The sequence below is a fragment of the Crocodylus siamensis genome, chromosome 2, assembly GCF_052110815.1.
Source record: "Crocodylus siamensis isolate JL-2025a chromosome 2, ASM5211081v1, whole genome shotgun sequence".
NCBI classification, from domain to species: Eukaryota; Metazoa; Chordata; order Crocodylia; family Crocodylidae; genus Crocodylus; species Crocodylus siamensis.
The window spans coordinates 224,584,802-224,597,566 of record NC_143396.1 but is presented as its reverse complement, the minus strand read 5'-3'; the positions used below and the strand labels follow the sequence as shown (position 1 = coordinate 224,597,566).

Genomic DNA, 12,765 nt, shown 5'->3' with positions numbered 1-12,765 from the left:
GGCAGCATAAATTAGTAAAATGCCTTCCGCTTTCTAGATCTTGCACTTCTTGCCCAAGAATTCAGTTTTGGTTGATCATTTGCATCTCTACATGGCAGTTTTAATTTTCTATTTTAAAGATCATAGAATCAATGAGTCGGAAGGGACCTAGACAGATCATCAAGTCCAACCCCCTGCCATGGGCAGGAAGGAGCACTGGGGGTGAAAGGGGTCATAAGACCCCAGCCAGGTGCCTATCTAGTCTCCTCTTGAAGATTTCCAGGGAAGGTGAGAGCACCACCTCTCTGGGAAGCCTATTCCAGGCTCTGGCCACCCTTAGAGTGAAGTAGTTCTTTCCAATATCTAACCTAAACCTATCCTCCCTCAGCTTGTGGCCATTGTTCCTGGTGACTCCAAAGGGGGCCCTGGTGAACAGACTTTCCCCAAGTCCCTGCTGGTGGCCCCTGATAAGGTTGTAGGCAGCCACAAGATCCCCCCTCAGTCTCCTCTTGCAGAGACTGAAGAGATTCAGGTCCCTCAGCCTCTTCTCATAGGGCTGGCTACGGAGGCCCCCAACCATACGAGTGGCCCTCCTCTGGACCCTCTCCAGGTTCTCCATGTCCCTCTTGAAGTACAGCACCCAGAGCTTGACACAGTACTCCAGCTGTGGCCTGACCAGGACCACACAGAGGGGGAGCAAGACCTCTCTGGACCTGTTAGTGATGCCCCTGTTGATGCATGACAGGGTGCGGTTGGCTCTGCCTATTGCTTTGTTGCATTGGCGACTCGTATTCATCCTGGAGTCAATCCTGACTCCAAGATCCCTCTCTGCCTCTGTGCTGCCGAGAGGGTCAGCCCCTAACCTATAACCATAATGCTGGTTCCCTCTCCCCAGGTGCAGCACCCAGCACTTGTCCTTGTTGAGCCGCATCCTGTTCAGATCCACCCACTTCTCTAAACTATCCAGGTCTGCCTGGATGTGGTCCCTGCCTGCCGGTGTATTTGCTTTACCCCACAGCTTGGTGTCATCAGCAAACTTGAACAGGGTGCTCTCCACACCCTCGTCCAGGTCGCTAATGAAGATGTTGAACAGCACCGGCCCTAGGACTGAGCCCTGGGGGACTCCACTGCCCACACCCTCCCAGGTCGACATCAACCTGTCCACCACCACCCTCTGGGTGCATCCCTGGAGCCAGTTTGCCACCCATGTGACTGTGCATTTGGCAGTGCCGCAGTCCCTCAGCTTGTCCCCCAGAATTGGGTGGGACACTGTGTCGAAGGCCTTCTGGAAGTCCAAGAAGATAACATTGACTTCCTCCTTCACATCTAAGCTCTTTGCTACCCGGTCATAGAAGGAGACCAGGTTAGTCAGGCAGGATCAGCTTGGCACAAACCCATGTTGGTTACCCCTCAACATCGCTTCTCCTGCAGGGCTCTCACAAATGTGGCCCTTGATAATTTTTTCAAAGACCTTCCCCAGGATAGAAGTGAGGCTGACTGGCCTGTAGTTGCCAGGCTCTTCCTTCCTCTCCTTCTTGAAAATAGGGACCACAGTGGCCCTTTTCCAGTCCTCAGGGACTTGGCCCAAGCACCAGGAGTCCTCAAACAACCGTGTCAATGGCTCCACAACAACACCAGCCAATTCCCTCAGTACCTGTGGATGTGGATGAAGGTCATCCAGGCCCGCCGACTTGGATACATCTAAGCCCTCCAGGTAATCCTTATCTAGGTCTGAACTAACAGTCAGGGACTCGCATTCTTCCTGGGCCTCTCCACACTATCACCGGAGAGCACCCCATTGTCAGCAGACAGGAACACAGAGGCAAAGAACTTGTTAAAGAGGCCTTTTCTCACGCGTCCGTCACCAACTGCCCTGCCCTGCCCTGTCCTGCCCTGCCGTGCCCCATAGGGGTCTAATGTTACCCTGAGACTTCTTCTTGCTACATATATACTGGAAGAAGGACTTTTTGTTATCTTTAATCCCAGAAGCTAATTTAAGCTCCAGTACTGCTTTAGCCTCCCTTACCATTTCCCTACAAGCTCGGGTCAGGGAGGTGTACTCCTCCTTTGTCCCTGTCCCCTGCTTCCATCGCCAGTACGTGTTTTTCTTCATATCAGTGCCACTTTCATTCCTGTTCTTCATCATGGCATGTGCATTTACTTGCATACCTGAATATGTAAGTGTGCATCTTTTTCAAACATTATATCTGTATATAAATACATGTTGGTTCTTCATACGTGCAGTGTCTAAAATGGGGGAAGACAAAACTCTTTGCAAGCTTTCAGATCCAGAGTCAGGCAGAGGAGAATTCAAAGATTGTAAAAGTTCTTCTAGGTAGAAAAGAAACTTCATTTTGCACAGGGGAGGTAAAGGATGGTGGGGTTCCCCTGGGTTGCAAAGACCATTTGTGAATAAGTTCCTCTATGTATATGCAGATTAGGCAGAGATAAAACTCCAGCAGGTTTCTTCTCTGAAGGTATCAAATGCCAAGCAGGGAGTTGAATTTTGCTTATTTCCTCTTTAGCAATGAAGTTTACATTTCCAAGCAGCTAATTATGACATCTTCAGTATTTCAGGGATATACTTGTAGTCATGTTGGTTTGGAAAACAGACCTAATAAGATGAAACACAAGGAGCTCCTTAAGTGCGAGTCACAAATGCAAGGAATCAGAACTTGTTGTAGAGGTGATATCTTTTATTAGACCAGCTAGATTTTTGAAAAAAGTCTTTAATTGCAAGCTTTTGGGCACAAGCACCCTTCTTCAGTTCGTCTGTCTGTCTGTGCTAACTTATATGAACTTCTTCATATATATATATGAACCGAAGAAGGGTGCTTGTGCCCAAAAGCTTGCAATTAAAGACTTTTTTTGCAAAAATCTGGTTGGTCTAATCACCTCTACCACAAGTTTTGATTCCTTTTGCCTCTAAACCAATATGGCTACAACCTGGATACCAGTCACAAATGGTAATACAGAAACTGCAATAGTTTTCTGGTGCTCCCTTTTATGTAAATGCCATGTGTTTTAATTCCTCTGCCTCAGGGGCAAGGACTTGATGTAAAAAGGACAGGTGAGTATGTGTTATAGGTACCCTGCTGCACAATTTAGAGCAGTGGTGTCCAACTCATTTGACACTGTGGGCTGAATCCAGCTTGCAAGATTCTCCCAGGCTGAATGATCCACCTCCAACAGTGATGGAAAAACCCTGAATTCAGCAGTAAGCAAGGGGGTAGGAGGTGAGGGGACAAGCAGAGGTGGTGTTCACTCCCTTGGGACTCCAGAGTTTCACCAACACAGCAGTTCCAGCAGCCATACTAACAAGCCCTTTGGGTTTGTTTTGGCAGTTTTAACCACCTGTGGACTTCCAGTTGCACAGCCTTGATCTAGAGGATATGAGTTATTACAGCACTTGGTTACATACTCTGGGCTTTGTAGCTTAAGCCATAGCAGCTCATGCTGTTAAATCTGGAAGCCTATCATTGAATTCCCGTGTATCAGCCAAGAAGAGGTCATTTCAGTAACACACTGCAGAACAATTTTCTTGTTAATGTCATTGCCCAGAAGATTCCTTGCAACTTTTATTCCATCTCTGACACAATGAAGCGCATGAATTATGGAGCCAATAGCCTCTGTACGTTTTTTTTATCAGCCTCAGGCTCTGCCATTAGTGGCTTAAACAGTTTCTTGCCAAATGTGTTACTTTTTGACATGCATACACATTTGTCATACTGGGATCCAGAGCCTCTAGCATCCATTTAGGATTACAGAGATTTGAGTCTCCTCCCAGTGCAAATTTACTGTCAATTTGGGGCCAGTTCCCATTCTGCTTCTTGGACATGTAAGGGACACTTAAGTATCTTAAGTGTGACTATTCCCACCCTGCTGGAGTCCCTGAAAAACTATTAAGGGTTCTTCTTTTGTAACATGCCCTTTTCTCAAGCTTAAGCTTAGATCACAAAGGACAACAAAGAGGAAGACCTGTTCTCCTTTTGCACAGATGTTTTTTTGGGTACTCCAGATGGGTGGAATAGGATCGCATTGAAATGCCTAATTAGTGAAATAGCATCTGGTCCATAATCACAAGCAGAAGCACCCTGCCCTACCTTTGGTTTTCTTTTCTCTTTTATTAACTTTATATACCAGGTTAGTATTCTGTTATCAGTCTAGGCTTTAAACTTATTACAGAATAGCATTGAAGTATATTGTTAAATACACTTATGCTCCAAATCAGTTGTGGTTTTTTTTTCTTTTGTTTTTCTAGGTGGGATCGGCAGGGTTGTTAATGGTGCCTTTATGGTTTTGAAAGGTCATCGGTCAATTGTAAACCAAGTCCGATTTAATCCTCACACCTATATGATCTGTTCCTCTGGAGTTGAAAAGATTATAAAGGTAAGTTTCATTGTCATAAAATAGATTTATCCTTTTAAAAATGGATATGGAAACAGTAGGTTAATTTTGTTCATGACTTTTTTTCCCCAAGAGAAATTCCTTTGTCCCATCTTGTATTTCTAATGGAAGGGGACATGGCTACTAGCTATCTGACTCCAAGCAGGTTTGTGTCCTAGGACCTGTTAGAATTGTAGAGCAGGCACACTCAAATTCTTTCAGAGCAAGAATTATGCTTTACTGGAGAGTGCATCTGTCTGATTTTTGTGGACACCTTTCAACTTAATCACTGTTACATGAACTCCTATTTCTCATTGCACTTCTGTAGGCACTACAAAAGTGGTATAGATGGAAAAATAACATGTTAGATATGTGTGGGGTTTTTTTTATCTTGAGTGTAGTTTTTTTAACATCTATAAAAAGCAGAGTTAGTAACAAGTGAGCAGCAGCTGTCAGCTGATCACCATCAAGTGCTCTGCTGTTTTGGAACCACCGTCCTGTGGTCAATATCTTCAGTTACTTGGCTTGTGAAGGAGAGAGGGCTTTTGTCTTTTATTCAGCTCTTTATTTGTGGCTGCCTGTTTATTTTCCATGTGTTCAAAGACACTGTAATACCAGAATCATATTTCTGGTTTTAAGTTTTGGTATTTTAATATATTAATGCCATATTAAAATTATTATATTAACTCATAACACTGCATGTTGGTTTTATTAGAAATCAGTAAAAGTACACATTTCAGTCCAAATTCCTTTCAGTTTCCAGGGGCCTATGGGAAATGAGTGAGATCTGAATTTTGTCAATTTGAAATTCCCCTGCATAAGGAAACTATTTTTGAGATGTTGTCGTTGTTATTGTTTGTTGTTGGTTTTTGTTTGTTTTTTTGGCCCCAGTTGACAGCTATGTTATGTGGTCTCATGAGATTTCTAATATTTTGGTCTGGAATCAGGAAAACCTTTTGCAAGTCTTCAAGGCAGTTGCTCTTTAATCTATATCTGACTGAAGTACTGGGCCTATTTCTAATTTTTGTAAAGAAGTGTCTTAAAATGTTTGTAAAATGAAAAATAAATGTACAAGTAGAATTGTGTAAGTTAGCTTATCTTTCTACACATTTCAGGAGGGAAAGGACACCGCAGGGTGTTTAAAATGTTCTGTCTTCTCTATAGCTCATTTTAAGCATTTACAGAATTTTCGGGAACCAGAAGCCACCTGGAATGCCAAGGGAAGTACATATTTGTCAGACTTCTGAATTCACTCTCCATAAAGAAGAATAGCCCCTGCACTGGGGACATAAAAGAAACTGTATTTTTGTTCCTTAACAATAGAAACTGTTGTCTTAAATGTATGTAGAGCACTGGGCATGTTTTGCATGCTGCTGTAATAGAATTAAATCACTCTTTCTCTGTTTTCATTGATAGATGTAAACTGTAGCCAAATTTCTACCTAGGAAAACTGCTGCTGCTTTAAATCACTTGCTGAAGGGCTTTATAAGAGTCTCTTCAGTGCATGTGGCTGCAATTGAGGTTATTTGAGTATAAGTAAATGCTCTGAGTTTATTACAAATTAACTGAATTAATTTAACCCTGCCATGAAATATTTTAATAGTCTGCATCTTAGGGACATGTCCTGTCCCAAATCCCTGGGAATATGGCCTAATGCCCATCTCCATCACTCCCATCACAACTACTAATAGCCCTTTTGAATCCTATTTTAGTTCCTCTTTTTCCTCTCTTTTTCCACTGATGTTTTTAGTTGGCTTCTCTCCTTTTCTTCTGGTTTTCTTTTATAGTCTCATGGCAGATCTGCATGTTAAAACGGAAGATAGTATCCAAGTTGCATAATCTTACAAATATGGACACTGGACAAAGTGTGTTGTCTGCTCTTAAGGGAGGTCATTAATGTTCATTTTCCAATTGCTTGCCTGCTGCTGTTTTAAGTACAGTTCTGCCAAAGGAATTTTTGGCTTTGTGAACTTATTGCAGTGCAGTTGAAAGTCTTCTCTCTTGGATTTTGGATATACTGACCCTTTACCCTGTGAGTCTTTCCTGCATGACTGTGCTTAGTCTGTTGGATTAACTGTGGTATAAACATCCCCTGCATTGCCTTTGTATAGTTTTGTTTTTTCTCTTTGCTTTGTGGTTTAAATGGTTGGTTCAATTAAGTGTCCCTTTATAGGTTGTAAAACTCTTTCAAAGATGGCTCTGCTTGAGTGCTTCCTTAAAAGACAGTTCCTGTTGAGTCAGTGTATGTGATGGAACTTGCTTAGCTGTTTTGAAACAAAGTCCTTAAGATCACACACTGGAAACAAATCAAGGAAAAAGAAACTTCCATGTGTGGAGTTGCCTGGAGTTTATTAGAGTTTATTAATGTAGCTAAATATCTTCCCTTTGGCTATTGTATCTCATTCTGGCTCAGCTGGTAATGTTCCTTGTTTAGGGGCCAGAATGCCTTGGGTACACCCAAATCTGTTGGCAGTTCTTATGCTTTTCAAATGCTGATCAGCGCCGCTTTACTATTAGAGGCACCATCCTTTGGTGCCTATACATGTGCTCTGACACATTCTAATGGGAATGCTGCAGCGTGCTTCGTGGTCACATGTTTGTAGCGCCCCACGTTTCAAAAGGGCAACAGGGGTGCTTTAACTAAAACTTGTCTAACAAACTTTAGTTAAAGTGCCCCCATGGTGATTTTTGAAATGCCAGACACCAAATATACACGGCACTGCCACATATTAATTGAAGCAACTTTCAGGAGCCATTCTAATTAAAACGCATCCCCACCCCCACCCAAAGCTTGTTTATAGACACCTTTTGTGTGCAGCAGCGCTGAAACTGGTCTGCACGTAGATCATATGGTGGCGGCCTCATCTTCTCTCCAGCTTTTCTCACAGTGCCCAAACTCTTAATGATGATAAAGAAAAATCTAGTGGCCTATTGCACAGTAGGCCACTAGATAGCTGTTTTTTCTACTGTGCAGATGGCTAAGGGCTCATGGAATGTACTTGATAAGAGGATCCAAGTACCGCCTGAAAGAAAAAAATATCCAGGGAAGGGTGGAGCAGAGACGGAAAGAAAGAAAACAACCATGTGAATAAGTAGCTTGAAGTGGGAGAAGGGAGAGGAACATCAGGAGATGGTAGGCAATGTATGGAGAGGTATAAAAAGAGGAAGCAGCCATTTGGTAGAAAAGTATGTGGAAGGCAGAGGCAGACAGAACTGGTAGAAGAGAAAAATGAAAAGGAGATGACTATATTTATTGTATTAAAGCAGAGGTGGTCAAAATGTGGCCCATGGGCTGGATGTGGCTGACCAGGCCATTCTATCTGGCCTGCGTGACCCCTGAAAAATTTAGAAAATTAATACTTATCTGCCCCTGACTGCCTGTCAGGCGGCCCTCAATGGCTTGCCAAAACTCAGTAAGCGGCCCTCTGCCTGAAATAATTGCCCGCCCCTGTATCAAAATGAAGATGCTTTCATAACACTTTTTTAATCCAAGCAATTGCTGGAGTTGCCCAGAGATATTATGAGATCAGATATGGAAGAGGAGGTGCACAAACAACTAGTAGAGCTTGCTTTTGAATGGCCTTCTTAAGAGCTCTTCTCCCATCCCTGTCGCTCAAAAATCCTTTTGCAATTTTTTTTTTAAAATGCAGCCATAAATATCATGTCATAGCTGTTGGCTAGTATTCCATTTCCTCATCTGTAGGAGGCCAATGAGGAGTTTAAAATGTTGGATACAAGCAGTTGTTTGTCTGGGTTTTAATTTTTAGACTAGCTTGACTAAATTTAGCACTTACTGAAGTGAGGAACTGATAGCACCAGCATCTAGGCATAATACAGACTTTCTATTCAGGATTCCTACGCACTTCTGCCAACACATGCTATTTTAATTTGGTCTTCACTTGGGTCCCAGAATTAATCTCCAGCATAACCCTGCTGAAATCCAGTACTGTTACCCTAGGGATGATTTTGGCCTTTGAGTGTTTTAAAAAATTAAAGCTAAGGGAATGGAACTCACATGTTTGGACTTTAATCTGTTCTGGATTTCTGCACTGTACCCTCAAAGGAAAGCACTTTGGTTGAGAGAGAAAAGTTCTTAACCACCATGTACTCAGGCCTGGTGAAAATGAGCCAGCCCTTATGGAGACTCAGCATGCTTATTTTTTCGTGTTTTAAAGTACATTTGAATCCCTAACACCAGAAAGGAAGAGTGGAATACAGTGTCTCCAAGTGCAGAAGGTTCCTAGGAGGGTATAATTTTTGAAGTGTGTGAAAGTTAATTTCAAGTATGGGGTTTGTTTGTTTTTTACTGCTGCCCTTTGCAGCACTATTTAGTATAACATCTTTCCTGCAAACTATACCTTGAAACCATTTAATATTAAGCGAGAAAATAATAAATATATAATCAGCAGGCCTGAGACACAGAATTGCAGGCAGTGGGGGAAAGATACCTTCAGATGAGATCTGAAAAGAGATAAAGAATCTGAAGCAAGGGGGAACAGATGACAAGAGCTGCTGACAAAACTTTGGTGTCCCCCTCCATGTGTTACATTTATGTAACAATTAACAAAATGGCTGACTTACTTGACAGGGATTTAAACTAGGATCAGTGGGGGATGGTCAGTCAATTAATAGTTCTAGCCCAAGTCATGTCAGCCACAGTATTAACAGGTTAGGTAGCCCAAGGGAACCTACTCTGACGGTAGCCCAAGGAAAGATCACATCCCAGTACACAGGGAAACCCAGGGCTTCCTATGGCATACTCAGCTGCCTGTATACAAATGCCATGAATTTGGGAAACTAGCAAGAGGAACTGGCCCTTCTCCTGAGCGACAAAGATTATGATCTTGTAGGGATAACAGAGACCGGCTGAGCAGCAGTCCCTGGAAACTGCAGGGCATGCGCAGCCGCACAGGCTCATTCATGCCACACTGCCAGGCGCACCTACACAGTTGCACACACCACACAGCTTAGAGGAAATGCTGGTGGTGAGACTCTACCTGTGACTGGTCCATAGGTATAGAAGGCTTTACCTTGTACAGGAGAGACTGTGTTGGGAAGAGGGGTGGAGATGTAGCTCTCTACGTGAAGGAACAGTACACTTCCCTTCAAATCAAGTTTAGCATTCAAGGAGGGCGTCTTGAGAGCCTTTGGGTTGAAATATGGAGAGAGCATGGGGAAGGGGATATAATTGTAGGAGTCTGTTACAGACCTCCCAACCAAGAAGAATTCAGTTGTGTGCTCTTCCCATGAGATGTCGGGGAGGTTGAAGTCCCCCATAATGACCATGCATCGGGAGCGTGCAGCCTCAGCCAAGATGAGGTTTATGTCATATACCTGGATTTCAGGAAAGCCTTTAACCTGGTCTCCCATGATGTCCTCATGGTTAAGCTGGAGAACTGTAGCCTTAATCATTTTATGGACTAATGGCTGGTGAACTGGCTCTGGGGTTGGATGCAAAGAAAATTAGTTGATGGGAGCAAATCAACATGGCACAAGGCAACCAGTAGTGTCCCTTAGGGCTCAGTACTTGGGCCAGTACTCTTTAACTTCTTCATAAATGATCTGGATTTGAAGTGCAGGGTGCTCCACCTTGGGAGGAAAAACCAGCATCATACTTATAAGCTCAGTAGTGCTACGCTCACTAGCACCACCACTGAAAGAGACTTGGGAGTCTTGATTGACCACAAGATAAATATGAGCCACCAATGCAATGCCGTAGCCAGCAAAGCAAACCAAACTCTGGCATGCATCCACCAATGCATCTCAAGCAAAACCAGGGATGTCACTCTCCCCCTTTACTTGGCCTTAGTGAGGCTGCAGCTGGAGTACTGTGTCCAAAGGAGAGCCACCCCCATGATCAAAGGCTAAGCGAGTAAACCTTACTAGAAGAGGCTGAGAGACATCGGACCCTTCAGCCTGGAGAAGAGAAGGCTCGGGGGGACTTGGGGGCAGCCTCTTTTATCACATATAAGAGGTGTGCACCAGGATCTGGGAGAAGAGTTGTTCACCAGGGCTCCCCAAGGTATAACAAGATCTGAAGGGCCCAAACTTTTGGAAGGCCAATTTTAGACTGGACATAAGGAAAAACTTCTTTACAGTCCAGGTGTCCAGGGTTTGGAAGAGACTACCCCCAGAGGTGGTGTAAGCACATACTGTGGACTCAGTCAGAATGCCTTTGGATGCTTATCTTGCTGGGGTGATTTGACCCCAGCAAACTTCCTGCCTATGGCAGGGGGTCTGGCCTTGATGATCTTGTGAAGTCCCTTCCAGCCCCTAATGTCTATGGAAATCTATGATAATTGCAGCAAAAAGTGGCAAGGGTGCTACACGTGCACCCTCTAATGTGCCATAAAATGGCAAACTTCACATGAAATTTTTTACGGATAAAATGCAGACCGCTCTATGGCTGGTGTGTATGATCCCTTAAATTGAACATGTGGCCCAGGTTGACAATCAACTAATTATCTTTTGGCACCAAAACAGGGTCTCAAACTGGCACTGGTGCAGTCCAGGGCTGCACCAGATGATCAGGTGATTGTGGGCCACAGCACCGACCTGTGGGCATGCAGAGGACCCTAGATCATAATCCTGGGCTCCCCTGCACTGGCAAGTAGAAAGGGCAGTTTGGAGTCTGATTTCCCCCTTCCCTACATCATGCCTTCTTTGTGTGTGGCATAGCAGAAAGCACAATTGTTGGCTCAGGAATTGCGATGGTCAGGAATCGAATCCCCAGGCACTTCTTTAAATAAATATGTTCCAGGAGCCTTCCACCAGCACTTCTGAAATTCTGGAAGGTGTCCCAGCAGGACGGGGAATCCCAAAGGAGGAATATAGAAAGGCTATTGAGATGGAAACCAGAGCAAGTGCAAGGAGAATGTCTGAAGAAAAGGCCTTTATGCATTAGGTTCTAAAATAAATAGACAGTTGTATAGGTTGATGGATGTTTTTAAGATGAATGATGTGGTCTCACTTGTATGAAAATCACCAGTGTATTAAAGATAGGGGAAAAAAACATTCATTCTTGTTACTATGGTGACAAGCTAATGTCTATGGCTATCTGCTTCTGCTTTGTAGGATAATTGGATGTAGTCAGGTGGTCCTAATTACTCTCACATTTAAGAGCATAACTTTTTATTTCAGTCTTTTATTTTGACCAGATATGTGAATTTTGTGTATGATACCTCCCAGAGCTTTCTCAATTCTGACTTCTCCCAAAATCCATGACATTCTGGGCAGCACTTTTTTTCTTTCTGCAGATAACAAAGGCATCTCAGATTCATATGCAGAGCTCCACTGCTTAGCTGTGCTACCTGCATGCTCCTTGAAGCATCCCTGGTTCTGCCCATGTAGGTAGAGCAGCAGTTCTGCCTCTTCCACCTAATCTGATTACTATTCTAGGGTTTAAAACCAAATTTGGGCCCAGAGTGAGCAGTAATCATTTTGCCTAGTGACATGTTATTAGGGGATGAATTTTTTTGGTATTGTCTTGAGTTCAAAGCTTAGTCTCTCCACTTGTTTCCTCTTGTATCAGAATGACTCTAGGATGAACTCGATAAGCAAGAAGTCACTGTTCCACCTGGAAAGGGACTTTACACCCTTTGGGTACCACAACAGGGAAACCAGTTGTTCTCAGCTTTCAGACCCTCACTTTGTAAGAGAAAGCACGTTTGCCCAGTTGGCTTACTGGGGCTTCTGCATTGCTTCTTCTCCCCACACAAATAGAAACTTCTCCAGACAGATCCCTGCTAGACCAGATCAGTCCTATAGAGTATCTGGGGTTGAGGCCCTGTCTTCCACAATGAGGCATTCTTTGTGAATAAATCTCAAAGCCTCCTGACCCATCCTCCTGCTTCTCTTCCCTCTGGACACATCTGTCTTGTAGGAGAGAGAAACTCCACTCCATTTTTTTTAAATATTGTCTTCAGTATATTGCCTGTGCTTGCATGGTGACTGATCAAAGCTGCTGGTTGTAGCTAATAACCATGATGTGGAGTCTGAGCACACTTATGGTCTCTTTATGTATAACTTGGTTCAGAAGAAATTCTGATAAGATCCTTTTGAAAAATGACTTTGGAGTGGATTCCCAGTCCTTTAGGTATGTGGTTTCATAAAATCTAAGAGCTGGCTGATTTGTCTGCTGAAGAGCTAATGACCTGTGAGTCGAGAGAGAAGCAGAAAGAGCCTTTCATCCTATACAGAAGAAATTTAGCAAAATCCAGGAACTGATCCCTGAGGTGATTCATGTCCAAGAGTTCTGAGGACTTGGGTTTTGTGCGTAAAACTTACGGCACTTGCAAGGCTGCAAGGAAAGGAGCTTCCGGAAGCTCATTTGCTGGAACATAGAAACAAGATACAAACGAAAGTAAAGATTGTCCTTCAGCTGGTGGAGAAAGGAAGCCA

At 43.6% G+C, this 12,765-nt stretch overlaps 1 protein-coding gene across 2 annotated transcripts in view; it reads left to right on the top strand.

Moving 5' to 3' along the window:
• DCAF5 (DDB1 and CUL4 associated factor 5) overlaps window positions 1-12,765 on the top strand; it is a 111,966-nt gene that overhangs the window by 90,915 nt on the left and 8,286 nt on the right. For both annotated transcript variants that reach the window (XM_090033217.1, XM_090033219.1), the window contains exon 8: window positions 4,241-4,368. In XM_090033217.1, the coding sequence (XP_089889343.1) occupies window positions 4,241-4,368 (128 nt within the window). The remainder of the gene's footprint in view (window positions 1-4,240; window positions 4,369-12,765) is intronic.